Source organism: Chlamydotis macqueenii, chromosome 3 (assembly GCF_036417535.1).
Source record: "Chlamydotis macqueenii isolate bChlMac1 chromosome 3, bChlMac1.mat, whole genome shotgun sequence".
Classification (NCBI taxonomy): domain Eukaryota; kingdom Metazoa; phylum Chordata; class Aves; order Otidiformes; family Otididae; genus Chlamydotis; species Chlamydotis macqueenii.
The window spans coordinates 33,034,664-33,054,049 of record NC_141558.1 but is presented as its reverse complement, the minus strand read 5'-3'; the positions used below and the strand labels follow the sequence as shown (position 1 = coordinate 33,054,049).

Here is a 19,386-nt window from a genome sequence, read left to right as displayed (position 1 = left end):
CCAACTTGGCCCAGCCTGGCTGCAAGAAGTGGAGAGGAGATGAGAAGTGAATAAGATGTAAAAAGGATCCTGAGAGGCGTCTGCCAGCCTGTTGTGAGGAATGGCTGCAGACGCCAAGGTCAGTGAAAAAGGAGGGGGAGGAGTAACGTGGCTCCTGACCAAGATTTCTCTGCAACTCGTGGTGAAGACCATGGTGGAGCAGGTTGTCCCTCTGCAGCCCATGGAGGTCCACGGAGGGGCAGAGATCCACCTGCAGCCCGTGGAGGACCCCACGCCGGAGCAGGTGGAGGCCTGAAGGAGGCTGTGGCCCGTGGAGGGCCCGCTGAGACAGCTGTTCTAGAGGGACTGCACTCCATGGAAGAGATGACCCACGCTGGAGCAGTTTCATGAAGGACTGTGGCATGTGGGAGGGACCCCACGCTGGAGCAGAGGAGGAATGTGAGGAGTTCTTCCCCCGACGATGATACAGCGGCATAAAACAACGCGTGATGAACTGACTGTGACCCCCATTCCCTTTTCCCCGCCCCGTGCCGCTCGGGAGGGGAGGTAGTATAGATAATGTTAAGCCTGGGAAGAGGGAGGGGTGGGGGGAGGTTATCTTGTTCCCTGTCTCATTCTCCTGCTAATTTTAGAAATAAATGAATAGTTTTCCCCAAGTCGAGTCTGTTTTGCCCGTGACGGTAACTTTAAGGATTTATCTCCGTCCTTATCTCAAACCTTGAGCTGTTTTTCTTATATCATCTCCTCCTATTCTCTCGGAGGGTGGGGGGAGCGAGAGAGAGACTGCGTAGTCTGGTCTCGATCGGGGCTGAACTACGACAAAGAGAGAGAATGATCCATGGTGGGGAGACTCAGCTTTGACTTCCTCATTACAATTACGAGAAACAGAAGAACAGACTTAGAACCAAGTCTAGATAGCATCTTATTCAACAGGCCATTGTCCATTCTGTATCTGCTTCTCCCTCAAAGGAAATTCCCTAGTAGCCTGGAGAAAATAATAACTTCCTAATAAAAACATTTTGTGTGAAAAGCTTTGATTTCCACAAATCAGGCTTATGTTCTCCAGTCACTCAATTCACACTGAAAACTCGTTGCAAACCCCAGTTAGTTGGACAGAAAAAGTCCATTCCTGTCTTCAAGACTAACTGCTCTTGCTGTGCCTGCATAAACATATAGACTGCCTGCAACTAAAGCTGGCCAAAAAATATCAGCACTGTCCTTTTCATTAGAAAACTCTGGTTTACCAAAAAATAAGTTTTTCACAGAAATTTAGTTTTAATAAATTATTTTTTTAAGAAGACTTCTTTAGATGGAGGAGGAAAAGAACCTCAAGGTCTCCAGTTCAACTGTCAGCCCACCAGTTACAGCATTCACCTAACCTCAAGATGCAGCTTCAAGCCTACCCCTCCTGACAAGACACACAATTTGCTTTCTCTCCCCGATGACACTACTCATTCACTCTTGTGCCTGCTATGAAAAGTTTTTTGCTCGTTCCTTTGGCCCTTTTCCCCAAAATGTGTTACATTTTTCTCTGGAATGACTAACAGCATTGAACATGTTCACTGGAGAGCCTTCTCACTTTTCAGACACATCTAGCTGTACACATAATAATGAAGGTTGTGAAGTACACATTCACCTTGCAGCTGTGTCCAACTCATGTTCTACAAACAAGCCAGTGATGCACATGGGGGAGGTGATTAAACAGTAGAAAATTGCTGTATTGATCATCCTTCTGAGAAGAATCTCTGCATTTAACATTCTTCATTCACTGTGATCTAAACTCAGAGCTGCTGTAAACTAACATTATTCGATCAAACTCAAGCAAGTTTGCAGAGCATCTGGGGATTTGATCTATATCTAAATCACATAATTGTAAAAAAACAGATTTCAGAGAAATTTTCTAAGCCACAAAGTACAGCACCACACTGAGCAGAGTCCTCTGGTATCCCTTTTGCCTATGGCATTGTGTCCTGTTTAAGGAATGTTTCTCTTCCTTCATTGCAGCAAGATATATTTAACTATTTCACCCGAGTTTTGTTATCTGCCTCCTTTGGCCCATTCTCCTGGGCTTCCCTTCGGAGTCACTATTATATATTGGTGATGTTCTCACTTCACTGGCCTCACTGTTTCTTTACTCTTGCCAGGGATTGGAACAGGCATATGGAGATCAGGGACACTGTTTAAGGCTAAGGTCAAGTGCAAAGTGGTTTTGGAGTCAGGAAACAAAGCTGAGGTATACTGAGGATCAGGAATCAACCAGAAGAGCTGGTAACTCTTATCAAACCAAAAGTCTGGGACAGAAACATAATGAAGAGTTAGGGAGCTGGTGCCAAAAGTACAGATCAGAAAAGCAGGACAAGTGCAGCCAGATGTAAAGAAATCTGTTATATGAGAGCACTGAGAGAGGTAAGGAGACTTGTCAGAGGCAGAACTGCCACTGGAGCAGTGAGAGATGGGGAGCAGGCACAGGAGCAAAGGAGGCAGAAACGAGACATAAGATACAGGTAGTGTGACTACCAGCTTATGATAGCTCACTTTACCTTGAAGATGGACCTAGTTCTAAAGGATAATTTTCAAAGTAAGTCCTGCTATGCACACCCAGCATGAACTATGTCCCAATAAGAAGCAAGCACTCTGTTTACCTTCCAGGCTTGCTCTCTTCACTGCCTTTCTCAGAGGCTGATTCTCAAGTCAACAATTTAAGGCTCTACCTTGCAGTTCCTGTCCTCCAGATGCCTGCTGTGACCTCCCGATCCAGACCTTGGCTGCCTCAGCCTTGCCAAATCTGTTCACACACTCTGAGGGTGGAGCAGAGGATTAGGCTGTTCCCCTGAAAAGGTCCTCGCCATCAGTGCTGGGCTCCCACCTCTCCCATACTGCTAACCAGGGAAATAGGCTCCCTCAGCTCCTCCTTGGCAGAGTCCAGTTTATTGAGCCCTTTGTCCCCATGGTGAGTGACTGGTGCCTCAAAGACTGACACTCCAGCGTAGAGAGAGGAAGGATAGCAGGATGGAGTGTTGAAAGGGTAAAGGTAATTTCCTGTCATAGAATCATACTGAGAAAAATACTGGGATATTTTACGTTTGTCCCTCATTCTTCATCTGATGCTTATCTACTTTGTTTTTGAGTTAATAATGATGGAGCCTGGTTTTCTTACATGGCTCTTGCAATTTTTAGCATCATCATAGTACAGTTTGGGTTGGAAGGGACATTAAAGATCACCTAGTTCCACTCCCCTGCCATGGACAGGGACATCTTCCACTGCACCAGGTCACTCAAAGCCCCATCCAACCTGACTCTGAACACTTCCAGGGACGGGGCACCCACAGCTTCACTGGGCAACCTGTTCCAGTGCCTCCCCACCCTCATTGTAAAAAAAATGAGATCATTTGATGATGGAGAAACTGCACCTTTACGCTGCTCCTTGCCACTGCCATGGCTGCCCCTGACTCTTTGTGCCTTATACAATGTGCAGTAGCAATTGTGGTAACACGGTAAGCATATAAAAAGATGAAGCCAAAGAAGTTGCAATTTCTAATTTTTCCAGGTCTAAAGGGTGGATTTCTCTACTCCCCATTTCCCCTTTTGTGGGGAGGCATCTTCTAAGAATTTCCTAGTGACCACTGTGCCTTGGCACACGTGGTAGAGTCCCACTGAGAGCTGGGAGGAGGCTGGAGTGTTCATGGATGCTTCTGTGTCAGGTCTGCCTTTGTTCTCCTTTCCTACATACCCAGTCACTCAGCAGTGAATGAAAACAGCTGCACCATCCCCCAGAGTCCTCTGCCTGATTTCAGCTGATGGGGCAGCTGGACTCTGGGTTTACCATTCTCAATAAGCGACTTGGGCCAACTCCAAACTAAACTTTCTTTGTATATAGTATTACTGAACAGAGTTTCATATCACAGGGATTTACATACAACATCTGAAGTTTAACTGAGTTAATACAAACATAACTCAAAGAAAAAGTACCCCTAGGTTTTGTTTTGAATAATGCAGTCTGAATTTAGTCGTCTTTTGATGAACAAAATGCCTCACTGGATGACAAGGAAAATATGAATCCCTAAGTAGTCCTCTCTCAATTTCAATTTTCAAGAAATTTGTGTTATGTGCCTAAAATAGTTCAGTTTTGCAAATGTTTCAAGAGGAAGAATCTGTACACAGAGGTATCCCCTTCAGCCAGAGCTGGGACCTCTGCTCACATCCCAGGTTTTCTTTCAAAGGCAATAAACTTCTCCCACGTTACTGATACATTTAAGGGCACTTACTTGCCCTCGGAGCTATAACTATTTATGCTGCCATCAGTGGATTCCCGACTTGGCTGTCGAACCATACGACTCCTCATCTCTGCTGCCATTCCTGTCTCTGTGCTCCTCTGTATCGTGCTCTTTAGCTTCTTGTTGCCAGCCTCTGAAAGCAGAGAAAAAGAAGCAATAGTTAGAATGACAACTTAAGAGTTAGAAAGACAAGCCTTTCCTTGCAGTTTTCCCCCAATAACAGTGATCTGACTCGAGCATTATTATTTATTAATTCAGAAAGACGATTCTGATCGAAGAAGGAATCTCTCTTCTTCAGCTGCAAAATGGTGGTGGCTTCTCTTTGAAAGGGTTGCAGCCTGAAGATCCTTGTTAAGACAAACTGTTAGAAATTAGGTGTCTTATGAATAACCTTTATACAGTTGGAACGTAGACAGGATGACTGTGATAGTGTCTGCTAACCATATACTCAGTGAGGTGTCTCTAGCCACCCTGTTAGTTAGGTTGGCTGACTACAAAAGAAGTTACAACTCTCAGAGAAAAAAAAAAGAGAGAAAAAAAACCTTTATGCATTCAACAGAAAAATGTTAAGTACTAAAATACTTGGTATCAAAAATATAATAACGTGTTTTGAACCAGCAAAATCTTACTTTTCACCACAGAAATTCTTCAAAGTAAACAATAAGCTTTACATAACTTCTGATCTCAGCACTTCCTAAGTAGAATTAACTCTGGAGAATCCATGTGGAAGATGATGGGACTTCACAAAGTCTAGATTTGTAGCTGGACACTAGAAGAGTAATGCAAATCTTGTGAAATTGTTTGAAGACTTGATCCATTGCAAAAGCTTCCATCCCCCATTCCTTAAAATGCAATTTGAGTTCCACCAGGAAGGTTTTGTGTTACCTTTGAGCAAGGAGAGCTTGCAGTCCTTTACAGGGATGTTTCTGAGTTCAAGGTGCAACGGCCCGTCTACAATGGATTCTACTGACGTGTGGCAGAAATTACGCTTCTAAATGATGACACTTATTCCCAAAGACCTTTAACTGAAATACTTCCACCAAAGTCTATGTGATGTAATAGTGTGTGTTGACTTCAAACTCAGTGTCCTATTCGTTTTCATTTAGTTCAGCTTATCATTCAGTGGGCAGCATTACTTTCTCTCAGCAAGTAGTTGATTTGACAAAGTTTCACAGAAGTGCATGCTAAAAACATTATCCTGCATTTGCCCCTTCATTTCAGTGCCACTTCCTTCACTGTCTGCAAAGCCTCTGCTTCCTTTTCACAGACTGCTCAGGGGAGCATCTGAAAAAGTAGACGTTGCTTCCGCCTCCACCTGCTATGGAAACTGAATTGCTCTGAAAAAAAATGTCACTTTCCTGTTTCACATGGACATCACTGATGTTTGAAGCTGACAGATATTGATCTCTCTTCACATAAGGCTCCACGCTTAGACAGGGCAGGGTGGCTGTGGAAGGTATTTGCTGCAACTTCAGTGACTCTGCATATAGAAAAACAAATGCTACATTTTGGACCTGAGCTTTATCTTTAAAAATAGATGGTGTCTCCACCATATCAACACTGAAAGGTAAACTGAGCATCAAAAAATGAATTAAAAGGCAGCCCATGAAGTATAACGCACCAGCAGAGCCCTCCACCAAAGCAGGATTCTCACGTTTTCAGGAGCTATGCATTTGTTGCCCATGTTGTTTTGTGCCACTGTCTCTCACTGGGATGTGTCTGAAAAGGTCTCCATTTCCATCTGCTCCCACAAAGCAGTGAGATTACGTGGTTTACCTCTGCCTTCTTTTCTGGAGCCAGCCAGATCAGGCAGCATGACTGGAAGGACATAATTTGGCAGAGCCTGAAATGTGGGCAGCTGAATAGAGCTGCCTGTGAGTATTCATGGCTCAGCAAATGAGAATGATGAGACACTAAAGGTAGCTTCAAGATCATCATGACCTTGGTACAAATCAGGGAAAACAGTTGCTGCTCTGGACCACCTGGACATCATGGTGGGTGCTGAAATGTAGAGATTAGAGCCAGGCTGTTGGGAAAGCATAACGGAGAACGTATTCATAGAAATAATAACTGTAAAAAAGATCCATCAACTAAATTACAGAAATGTATATTTTAGCTTTGAGTCACAACAGAGACTGAAAATAACAAGTGTTTTGTTTTGAAAGAGTAATTTTATATTCCCATGGATAACATCCATGTTGCTGCTTGAACATACTTCTTTGCTTCACAGATTTTAAGTGCACAGACCATGAAGTAGGAATCCTCATGCATGGCCATAAGCAAGTCCACAACCTTGTCTCACCGTGCTGCAAATAGCAGGTTGTCTTTTTCCCAATACTGTTCAAGTCACTGCTGTCTGTCTTACTGTGCTTGATTCCACTTCTTTTTTTTTTTTTTTGTCAACAATTATTTTTCGGATTGAAGATTAAAAAAAAATTATTTTGCCTCCTTTTGTAACTGCTACTAATGTCCACAATGTTTCCTGGGAAAACTAGAGTCCACCTGTATATTTCATTTTATAACCTCAGTCTTCATATTCTGCAGTACAATCAGAAATATAACATTAAAATAACCCAAGAGAGAATGGTAAAATACATCAAGAGTTTTATGGCATAAAGGAAATTGCCTTTGCACATGAATAAGAACTGAAAAACACATTGCACAGGTTTTGGAAGTTTTAACCTTGGTCAGTTATGCATATAATATTTTTTTCACCAACTTACAGCACAAAAAGTAATGAGAACAGTTTATCTTGGTGTCCTCCTGTAAAACCATGTTCTGCAAGGGAGGGAGGTGGTTAGCGTACAGCTGAGATGGGAACTGCTGTTATTTCTAAAGGCGCCCCGGTAATGTGAAGTCACTCTGGGCTACCAACTGCCAGTCCTGCCTTGACTGCACAATCAAATACAGGATTCGAACAACTATGAGTGTTTCATTTTTTTTTTCAAAGCTTTCATTTTCATCTTGTATTACTTTTAATCTAGCAGTTCTGCATAGATCTTTGGAATATTGTCTTTATATGAACAGTACAGGTTCATAAAATATTTAAGTTCAATATCCATGCTATGATATATTCAGAAGATTTTCTACTCTTGTCTGGATATGTATTGGAGAATACTTGGTCTTGCTCATGATTTTTATTAGTTTGATACGTACAATTAAATTTTATAATATGGTAGAGTTATTTGCCTGCACTGTGTAAATTAGACTGTATTCATTGGGTGGACTGAAGATAAACTGTCTCTATTCTCCACACCATTTAGGGGCAAAATTTACTCCAAAATGGTCTGTATGCTTCTATCTGCCATGTCAATTGTGTAAGGCTTTCTGTGTACAGAAATGCAGACTGGTGTGCATGAATTGCATCTAAAGACATAGTTTAACAGGTAACAAGCTAGAGAAAAACTATTACAGAGCAATGATGATGAACATTTTTGCAGATTTAATAAGTGATGCAAAAGGATCATAAAGAGATACACAGCTTGGAAGCATTTTGCAATTCATCAACAGCCTTGTAGCACTCCTGCTACAACACACTGACGAGGGTGTGCAATGTGCTGTTTCAGTCCACCTATTATAAAGATAGCCTGTAGTAGTTCCTTTTTGGTCTGACAAGAAGCTGCTCCCTGATCTTGGTTGTCTCAGACAAAAGCAAATTAATGGAGAATCTGATCTAAATAATGATGAAGAGCAAAAAGCAAACTTGTTAGTGTACACACTATCTTACCTTTGCATAAAATATAAATGCAATTGTTGTGTCCCCAGTTTCTGTCCTCCTAATCATAGAATCATTAGGGTTGGAAGGGACCTTTAAGGGTCATCTAATCCAACCCCCCTGCAAGGAGGAGGGACATGTTCAACTGGACCATGAACAAAACGTTATTGATAAGAGAACTATATTAGCGAGAAGAAGTTAGTATCTATAGAATTAAGGTGCCTACTAGAGATATGTCAAGGCATTCAATTCAGAGAGGACAATACCAGGACAAACGGCCCAAAATGATTTGTATCCATGACCGCCCTTAGCAAAAGCACGACTGCACATGGCATCACCACTGGCCTAGCTTTTCCTCTTGGCTCCATGTGGTGCCTGCAGGCAATTACTACATTTCGCTCCTGTTTCAGTACAGTAAGTCTGAAATAACGTGAGGGGCTGCACCTTGGCCTGCTGGACTAAAGCTTTTATCCTGTGATGCCACAGGACAAGGCCAGGGGACGTACAAGACTATGCAGGGACACAAGCTTTGTGACTTAGTCAACAGGACCATGTTAGAGACCTCTGCAGCGCAGAAGACTACAATCCTGCCATGGTCTTCTACCTACTGCCTATAGGGAGAGGTTCCTTGAGCGAGCATTGCCCAGCATCATACCTGAGGGCAACTAGCTGGTTAGGACCAAAAAAAGAAGCAAATTTACACATGTATAACACCTGGGTATGTGGCATGGAAAATTTGTGACTGGTTCGAAAGCATGCTCCAGAGAACAAAGCATACACCACTGCTAAATACACTAATGAAAGGGATAGTAAGAAGGGTCCTAATACTGAATGTCATGACTCAAGGGCAAATTATTCATGGTATCAAGCATGCTCATGCATCTAAAGAAAGCCTAAAAGGACTACAGCTCCAAGCCAGCTCTGACTGAAACCTGGCAGGACTGTGACCATATTGTTGGTTTGCACACTGACTGTGCGAGACACCAAGATTATGCCAGCTGGAATAGTAAGGATCACCCTCAATTCAAAGAACTATAAAAAGAAAAGCCAAGGGGCACATTTCCTTCTGGTCCTTTCTGATGTGCTACTGATTTTACAGCCTCAAATTTGGCTGCTTGGAGACCTGCTGAGTTCCGCAGCATCCCACTCACTCTGCATGTAGCATTTTTAAACAACAACAAAATTTATTTACACATAAATTGACAAAGTGCGCCTTGGCTTAAAGTCCTAAAACAGAGAAAGACAAGAAGAAATAATTCAAACAGCATTTGCTCTTTTACATGTGTACACCTCTGAAATGAACCCAGCAGTAGATAGATCTCAAAGACTGGAAGTGCATAGTGACTATGGACAGAAGATAAACAGTAAAAAATATGACATTTAAATACAAATGTTTCCTAGACTTTACATCCTGCAATACTCCACTATATTTTCCATTCTGTGTATTCTGCTATACTCTCCTAAACATATAATGCTGTTTATAAAAAGACATCTGAAATATTGCAGTAACGGTCTTTTAAATGTTTTCTCCAACTATCACACAACATATTCAAACAAAGGAGAATGCTGTTTATATTCTGTGGTGTTAGATCCCAAGGTTTAAAATCCAAATAGAAAACATCATGTACTTTTCCCATTTCTATTTATTAAAACAAATCCACAAACAACATTTATACTATTATAAATAATAAAACCTTCTAGAAAGAGTATTAACCTTTTCAGCTGGGATAATTTATCAAGATATATTTTTTTTTGCAGGAGTTTGGAAAAAACTGTATCTCATAACCGTATTTATAAATTCACACATTCAGCTGGCAAACCAATTAAATTCCCAATACATATTTTCAGATAATACAAAACAGATAGTGCAATTAGTCCATTTCTTATGTATTTAGATACAAAGGAAAAAAAAGCACCAATCCTAATAAAAGGAGACTTCACTGAAATGCTGTCAGCGGTTATATTATGGTTTTGATGGCATTTTCGCAGTGTACTGCAGAATCTCAGCTTTTAACTCTGTTATTCATTGAAAAGAAAACTTGCAAACTCAGACTCTTAACAGTTTGCATTTAGATTTCAAAGGAAAGGAACTTCACTTATCGAAGAGCTCTTACTGACTTATTTGAGAACAAATGACAAGAACTGCTTAAGGTCCATGCTCAAAACAAAAGTAAACAAGAATTTGAAATCAGGACACTATTTTCAACCTGACAGTGGCTTCAAAACTGTGAGCAATTGCTTTCACAATCTATCTCCTTAAGAAAAGATGGTCTTAGACATATTTACTGAATTAAAAAAAAAAACAACCAACCAAAAAACAACAAGCATGTGGTTTTGTTTTATTATCTTGATACATATGATTTTCCCATGTCAGGAAAGAAAATCTGTGTCTAACCAGGCCACACGTATCTTAAGGAAAAGCAAGGGTATCTAGTCAGAAGAAGTGCAATTATGGCTTCTGAAATTACTAGTATTTTCGCCCAAAGATTTTTACATTAATAGTTTTGTCCACATACTTGCAATGAAGTGAAATGAGCCACTGTCCGTCAGCCAAAATGAGGCAATCAGTGATGATATATGGTAATAAGTTTTTACTGCTGGGATTGCACTAAACACTTTATAAACATACAGAAATAACAGCATCTTAATTACCTTGTTCACACATATGCAAAGAGCTATATAAAAGCAGAATATGCCAGTAAAGCTAATAATAGGTATACATGCCTAGTTCTTCAACTCTTAACACCTATTTCAGTGAAATTCAATTAGTAACACAACAAAGCAGTGTTTCCAACAAATTATTTACTATATAAACAGTTTATAAAATTTCAAGCACTCATTTTCTCGTATGAACTTGGCTTTGTTAGACTCGTGGAGAAAGCAAGATGGCATGAAATAAGAGCTGTTTGCACTTCAACAGTAACATTTTTACGGCAAAACACAGCATTATATCACAACGTTGTTTATTACTAGCCATCCCTTAGAAGAGAACTGGCATATGGTACAGAGATAACATTTGTCCACTGAAAGGGTGCTGTGACGCAGCTGCCAGTTAATACAGAAGGGGACAACAAAACTGTAATGCAGAACTGTAATGTAGAAGAGATTCTTCAGATAAACTAAACCAACATTTTATTTCTTTATGAATCCAAACATGTTTAAGTAACTGTATGAAGTCTTTTTTTTGGTTATAGTCAGCCATTATAATTTTAGTAAATTTGAAACTGTTTTTAAAATAAGAGTCTTCACAGTTACAGATAGTTCAGTATTTATTATTAAAAACATAAAATGACCATATGGTTACTAAAAGAAAAATGTTTTACAAGATATTACCAATAAGACAATTTATAAGACATCACTAATAAAAAACCTTACTATTGCTATGTGTCTTCAAAAATTTTCCTGAGAAGAATACGATATACATAACGGCAACTCAAAGTCTAATTATTTTAATAATTTCCATAAAAACTGTAAATTAAAACACTATCAAAAACAGTGGTGCCAAAGCATCTTCTAAGAAAAAGATGTTATGTGCCTTTTTTTACAGTTGAAAAGTTTCTGAATAATAACTCAGCCCTAATTTAACGGCACAGCATGCTAATCAGGAGACATTACAGCTTCAGAAAGAGTCCTCTCCTTTTTCTCACAATAATTAGCATCCTGGTAATTGATCTGAATATTCTATACCCTTTCTGTAGTTTGATTTGTTCTGACTGCAACTTTCAAGCCCTTCAAGTTTTATTTTACCACTACCAGCGTCTCTCAGGTGGGTATTACATTTCCCTTCAAAAATGTTACTAACCTGCCTTTAGAGATCATTTGTATCAGATAATTTCTAGTGTATCAGATCAAGGGAGTATCACACTGACACAGATTTTTCCTTTGCATTGCAAAGTTATAACCCCAGACTAGCACACACTGCTAAATTACACTAATGCATAGGCTCATCACAGTAACACAGAAAACACAGGCTTACCTCTTGTTTAAGCAAAATTAAACATCAGCTACAATATAATCCTTAGCAAGCAGCCAGCACCTAAAGCAGCTTCACCTTTGTTTAAATAGCTTGTGCTGTTTCTGGGTAGAATAAATGTCTAGGGTCCTGGCGTTGCCTCTCCCTCGTTCTCCTGTAACCACTTGGCACGGCAGCACTGCGAGGAATGATCAAGTTGTTTCACTCACAAGTTCCTTTTACAACTGTGATTACATTACAGGGCCTTGCGGTAAAAAAAAAAGTACTGAGCTACCTGCCAGCTAACACTTCATAATATATTGCTGTATTTTCTAGTGATGTGCGAGTAAAGAAGAGCACAAAATATTCTTGGCAACCTTGGTCAATGCATTTTTTTAATGTTGCTGTTCAGAACTGGATGAGGAGAGTCAGATAAACCCAGAAACACATTTCTTTGTCCTGGTGATTTTGACTCATTCTGCATGAATTTTGGTATAAAAAAAAAATCACCTGGAAGATTACAAAGCTGAGAAAGCATCAAATTAGCATTAAACACTAAATTACAGTTACACTACAGAAAAGTCTTAATGATGTTACTGCCTCAGAGGGACATAAGCATGCCAGAGTTAAAGTTTCACTGCCTTCTAAGTGCCCACGTGCATTTTAAGAACAGAACTTCATCACTGAATTATTCCTTTCATCTTTAAACTTCATTCTGAGGAAATGGACTTTGCCATATGGTTGTTTCCATGTCAAATTGTTCAGTTTTTCTGATACTGTATTCCAAAAAGGTAATATGCTTTCCTCTTGGAATTGGTTAAGAATTAATTAATTTAACACACCTTTACCAACTTGGCATTCAGGCAGTGTAGGGACTGATGTGTTTTCTCTCACTCTCTTTTACAAAGAAAGCAGGTACTCAACCTAATGTACACAATGAATTTGGATATCAGGTTGATTAAAGACAGAAAGGAGGAAGGAAATGACTCAATATTTGTCAAGCAAAAAGAAGAAAACTACCTAAAAAAAAGAATTATAATGGGGAAAAAAAAGAAAAACATGCATGCAATAAATTTCTCTCCAGTTCATCTTCAAGTTATGGTGAAGTTCTGATTATTTTGAAGTATCCTAAAATGATTAATGAGAAAAATGCCACAAATGTTATTGTGCATTTCAGCTAATGAACACATAACAAGACTTATGATTGCAAATATTGTATATGTGACTAACAAATTCAAAATCCTTGGCAGTAGGGACACAGTATATCTCATGTCACACCTATGCAGAAATGTCCACCTATTTTCATGGCATAGGCACAGATTTCCTACATAGCGCAATGGTTAAAGTGATTTCTATGTTCTTGCTCTGCAGTACACACTTAGAAATTATGTTTGGAGCACCACAGAGAGGGAGTTTTACCACCTTTTTGAAAAATACATAGTTGTATGGTATGCAAGTCTCTGGTGATATACGTCAAAAAATTTAAAAAGCAAAATACAATTAAATGGAAAGATTTATCTTCCAAAGATCAATAAAATGCCATGGTAGGAACGAAACGCTGATGTTGGTATCTGCTAATGTGTCCGCGTCACCCTCCCGAGCCATGCCTTCAGCATGTGTGTGGCAAAGGCTCCAAGACCAGGCTGCCATGTTGAGCAGTTACGTACAGTAACTGCAGTACACTTACGTCAGGTGTACAGAAGCTCCCTCCCACTCAGGTTCTTGCTTGGGAAAACTCAACAGAGTTCTAAATAAAAAATACACGGAGAGAAGGCTTTCACACCATAAGCTCCCAGAAAGTCCCCAGTTAAGTCACAGCCTTTCCTCCTTTATGCTCCTTCTCCCAGTTCCAGGAAAAATCATTCGTTATATTTCTTATTTGTATGATCAAAACCTCTTTCCAGGATTATAACTGTTTGATGTGCTCTTCTGGATCTGTAACAGAACGGCTGACCAAAAGCTGGGCTTGTTCCTCCACCGCTGCAGGAAGAGTGAACTCGAGCTCCTCTGTGTCCTGAAACATTAGAAACTCTCTACAGTACAAATTTTTCTGGGCAGCCTCCAAAGTACCACACTCTAAAACAAACTTTCATTTTAATTTTCTACATTCCTAAACACAAATTTGCATGTTGTTTTTGCAACCTTGTTTGCACTGCTGTACCTCGTATCACCATCAGAAATCCCACCCACTGAAGTTTCTGCTACAGCACAACGCAGCTGTGCTCTCCTTGAGCCAAAGCACCTATGATAAGATTTACTCTGCTTCTGAATTTGTTTTGTATCACTTTTGAACGCAGTCTTAAATGTGACTCTATCAAGTCCCAAGCCAGATGTGGTGCGATGACTTAAGGACGTACTCCCCTCACATTTGAGGTCAGCTCAGGTAACAGCTGCTGGAAGAGAGACTGAAAACTCAGGAGAGGTTCCTTCTTTTGGTCAGTTCAAATCCACTTAGTGATGGTCCTGGTGCAAAATTTATCTTTTTAATCAGATTTTCATCCATTGTATTATTTAAGACAGGTACATAGTAAGACAGACAGTCGCTGAATGATTCAGTTTTGAAACAGCCGTTTGTGGCACTGCGTTGAAACTGGTTTACATTAGTTACAGCAGTCAGGATGTAAAAATACCTACAGACTTGGACAGTGGATCTGTGCTAGATAAACACCGCATAACTGTAAGATATAATTGTTCCCATTGTGTTTATATTTTGAAAGCGGACAACTGTACACAAAGATTCAGTTTAGAGATGGATCACTCAGCCAAACTGCCCAAATGACTGATCTGGCATAGCTCTGCTAGGAAATCATAAGGTTTGCATCCGATATTGCTGGTTTATGTCCATTATCGAATATGCACTGAAGAAAACTCTACTGACAAGACGTAAAGCTTCAACGGTGCCACAGACAGACACCAGCACAAAAGTTTCCCACAGCATCAGTATTGCTTTGATTATTGTGGAACAGATGTGAGGGAGCAGGATATTCTGTAACACCTTGCCTTTTGCCACTAAAAATGAATCCAGGTTATTTTTACAGGTCTATATGGCTGCCTATTTCCCCTTCTCCTCAGCTCTCCTTTCTGGGTTGCAAATGTTGCTTCAAAAAGCTTTGTCTTTCTCAAAGGCAAAGGAGATAATACAACAGTCAACAGACACCAGGCAGACAGGGTACCCATACAGGAAGAGTTGTTCTGTGTCTTCTCTGCTAAATTATGCTAACTTTTCATGGCAAAGCAAGATTTCTTTATTGCGACTGTTCCCTTGAGTGATAATAGATTTCTCATATTATTAATCTGTTACAAACATGATAAAAAGCTATGAAAAACTTAAGCACAAGGGAAAATTAGACATATATTATAAATGAGTATTTGAGAGCATCTGAATTACAGCCACTGTATTTGAGCAGAAAGCAAGTGTTTACCAAATTTTAAAGCACTTTCTAACACAAGGCAGGATGAGATGGAAAAAGAAAATGAGATGGTGCTAATACTGCCTACCTCTATAGAAAAAAAAAAAAGCCACCACCCAAACTTCTAGTCATTTCTGAAGTGAAAACACTTCTAAACTGCTGTGCCAACTAAAACACAGCGTTCCCTAAAGTACAATTTTTAACGCAACGGTGCAGGTATATTAATAAGTTCAGTGACTGAATGCATTTTTCTTGAAATAATACAATATCTGCAAATGTTGCTCCATGTATGTTAATAATGGACATTACAGTAAAATACAAAGATAATTCCAATACTTCCAACCTATTTAACAGGCACTTTTCCTCCTTCTACATTATCCAAAAGCAGAGGCTAAGATTCAGCATTAATTTTTTTTTTCTGTTTTGATATAGAGGGAACAGACAAACTTATCACAGGTGAAGAGATGACAATCATTTTAAAATAAATTGGAAAACAGAAATTGCATATGAACATCAGCACTGAAGAAAATGAGAAAGACTAGCAGAAAAGCAAACAGCTCAGTATGAAGGGAAGCTTTCAAGTCCCCATCATAAAAACAAACACGAAAATCTACAATAATCAATCAGCCAGTCTGAACCACATATTTCAAAATCCAAAGTTACTCACAGATAGCTCCCGAGAGTACACGGCAGAAAATTAAAATACAGTAAACAAACCTTATTTTCATGTTCCTAGGCTTACTACTGGTTAAATAGCAACTTGCCTTTTACAGTAGTTTTTGTCTCTCTCTTAGCACAGACTAACTCAAGCCAAGCAGTACAACATCTTTCCAGGGATTTCAATATATATTAGCTCATGGATGAAGATCATAAAATACAAAAGTAAAACAAACTTGCCTTTCATAGCAGGATTACACCATGGTGCTTGAATCTTGCAGAGCTAATGGTTTGAAGGTCAGGCTCTTTGGAACAGATGCACTAATCTCTTATTATCTGTATATTACACAAATTATTTCAGATAGTATTTTTCCTTGGAACTAACACATAAAGCTCTATTTTCTGCCAGGATTACTATGATCATTAATGAGAGTGCTGCTTTTAGGGTGTGTTCACACTGTGAGAGGTTAGCTGTTATTGAGTACATGCTGCAATGAAAATAGCAATGGGCAGTTAAATAGTAGTCAAAAATAAGACAGATATTTTCTATGCTGGTACGACATCGTCAAAATAAGGATTAAACACAATATATGCACAGAAAAAAAAATATTGCCGCACACAGTATGAATCAAAAATCACCTAAGGTAAAACTTAGGATCAAAACCTGATCTTGCTGTCATTATGAAATACTCTTTAAGGAAACATGCAATTTTTTTTATTATAGCCTCTATAATAGATCAGATTTTAACACTCCACAAATACAACAATATCTAATATGATGGAATATTGGAGATAAAACAAGAAACAATAAAAATGTGTACAAACCTTAGCTCATTTATATAAAAATGATAATACTACCTTCCTGAATAAGTAAAGATTGGATGGATATAAAAAAAATAGCTAATTAGCAGGTAAGTTCTAATAAAATCATACTGAAAGATGACATCAAGAGCATGCAAATATCACAAAAGAAAAAGTTTGGGAAGCTCCTTGATAAATTAAATGATATAGCTACTGTCAGAATAAGAAACAATATAGAAGTGATTTTCAATAAGTTTAAGTAACATACATAGCCACTATAATAGCTATTTCAGAGCCTTTAAATAATAATAATTACATGTTATTAAATATACAATCTTTAAGACTACAAAAAATATCAAAACTAGTATGTCAAGTATTAGAAAGAGGATATTTTTGAAAAGGAGACTGCAATCACAGGATTTACCCTATCCATTAGTGATGAAGACAATCTCCAGTTTCTTTTGAAGTGAGTTTTGATGTGCATTTCAGTGTCAACAGAAGATGACTCAAATGCAAAAATTATTTTACTTTAGAATTCTTTCAGACAATGTGCCTGACTGCATACAGTTCCCAAAAGAATGTATATTCATAACATCTCCTTTTTTTTCCTCAGCATTAAATATATGTATTTAATTTTTAACAAAAATAATGTATTCTAGAAGAAAATTGAAGGCATTTCTCTCAAGTCAAAAATTTCCAATATATAGGCCGAAGAGTTCTTAGAAGAATTTGTTTTCTTCTACAGAAATTTTTAAGTAAAAGCAATCTTTCTAACCCTTGATTGGACACCATTGTCCAATGGTGGTCTTTCTCTGAAGATTGCATTATATGTACGCCAAGTTGGGAAAGAGGAAGATGCACAATGAAGAACAAAGCTTTTTCAAAGGCCTTAACTTTTCTGTACAGCTTTCTGTCATCTTCAAAGGAACTTTGGGCTACACAGGCTCATTGACTGTGTCAAAATAAATATAAAAACATGGGTAATTTAAAAAAAATCCAAAGTGTACGGTCCTGTTAAATATTTTCTTTTCCTCTATATCTGGAAGAACTGCTTTTTTTTTGTCTTACATACTTATTCACAAAAGCATGCAGAATTTTTACCAAGGTCCAAGTTCATCAAGTGTAGATCTCTGTGGGACTATCCCCTGTGAAACTTACATAGGACTGGACCTCACCCTCATCTAGATATTTAATGCATCATATTTACATAAAACTTTCAATATGTTTGTAATCTGACAACATGGTATTTCAACAGTGAGGGGAAAAAAGGACTTCAGAAACCGAAGTCAACTTTCCCATAAAATTATATTTCAGCACAATGGTGCCTGAAAATATGAATAATTACAGTAGGATATGATTTATATAAAACAGTATTGCGTTTTTAATATAACTCACAATCCATAAGTTTGTAACATGTTCTGTTCTATTCGTCCCAACAACACAATAATAAATAAAGCACCAACCCAGAATCAGGGTGAAATTTTGGTCTGCTTTTCTTCAGAATTACAAAGACAAAGAAGAATATCTGGTGTACACATAAGTGATCTCTTATCATGCCATCTTTCTTTTCAGCAAGGCTGGTAATCACAGTATTTGGAGGTAATTTGTAAAGATAATTTATGACAGTGATAGCTGAAAGAATGGTCAACAGGATGTGAGTATGAACAAACACATTCTCGAGGTTATCCAGTGATGGATGAATCTATTTGTAATTACTTTAATTTAGTTCATGAGCTGTTCACATATCATATGCATTTCTTCACAGTTCAACTGAGTTCACCAGATTAACAGATTTCAGGGATCTGCTTACAGTGAAGTCCTGACTCAGTTTGTGGTCAACACATCTTTTTTAATAATATCACTAAAATAAGTCAGGTAATCAGGTACCACTCCTTTAGCTATTTTTACACTGCAGAGAATAATCTATTGTATTAACCTTTAAAGCAAGCCCTTCCTGGTAGAGTATTTAACTGAAATCCTGCAAATAGAAACATTCTTGCTAGGAGGACATAAGAAATGAAGATGCTAAGTGAAGCCAAGGATGAATGTATGCATGACTCGCATTATATCCCAGCAGCGCAGAGGTGAGCCCTACTATAACATGCTGTACGGGTCAAATATTATATTGCTTGCAGCCATAGATTCCCAGTTCAAGAAAGCTAACACTGAGCTAAGTTTGTATGGTAAATATTATTAAACATGTTTAATATGCAAGTGATATTTAGACACGCTTTAATGTATGGAAATTTAAGGTCCTAAGGAATCTTTGCTTAAAACAATATCCCTAACTAAAGATTACACACGGGTGCTCACACACATATATGCACACTCTGTGGACACTCTGGGTTGTTTGTTCTCCAGCACCGTTTCAATTAGATTACTAAATCTCTTACAACATGCTCCTACGTACTTTAAACAGTCACAAATATTTTTTAACCTGGCAATTACAGTCATAAGTTTTTAGATATTCTTGGCTCTTCTGCAGACTGTGAGATTTTCAGTAGGTTATTTCCAGTCCTGGAGTTTGCTCCTCAATAAAATGGGACAATGGCACTTACCATTCCTTCATAAAATGCT

At 38.6% G+C, this 19,386-nt stretch overlaps 1 protein-coding gene across 34 annotated transcripts in view; it reads right to left on the bottom strand.

The window, feature by feature from the left end:
• Positions 1–19,386, bottom strand: part of RIMS1 (regulating synaptic membrane exocytosis 1) — a 338,013-nt gene that overhangs the window by 8,492 nt on the left and 310,135 nt on the right. For all 34 annotated transcript variants that reach the window (XM_086745687.1, XM_086745652.1, XM_086745655.1 and 31 more), the window contains one exon: positions 4,266–4,407. In XM_086745687.1, the coding sequence (XP_086601813.1) occupies positions 4,266–4,407 (142 nt within the window). The remainder of the gene's footprint in view (positions 1–4,265; positions 4,408–19,386) is intronic.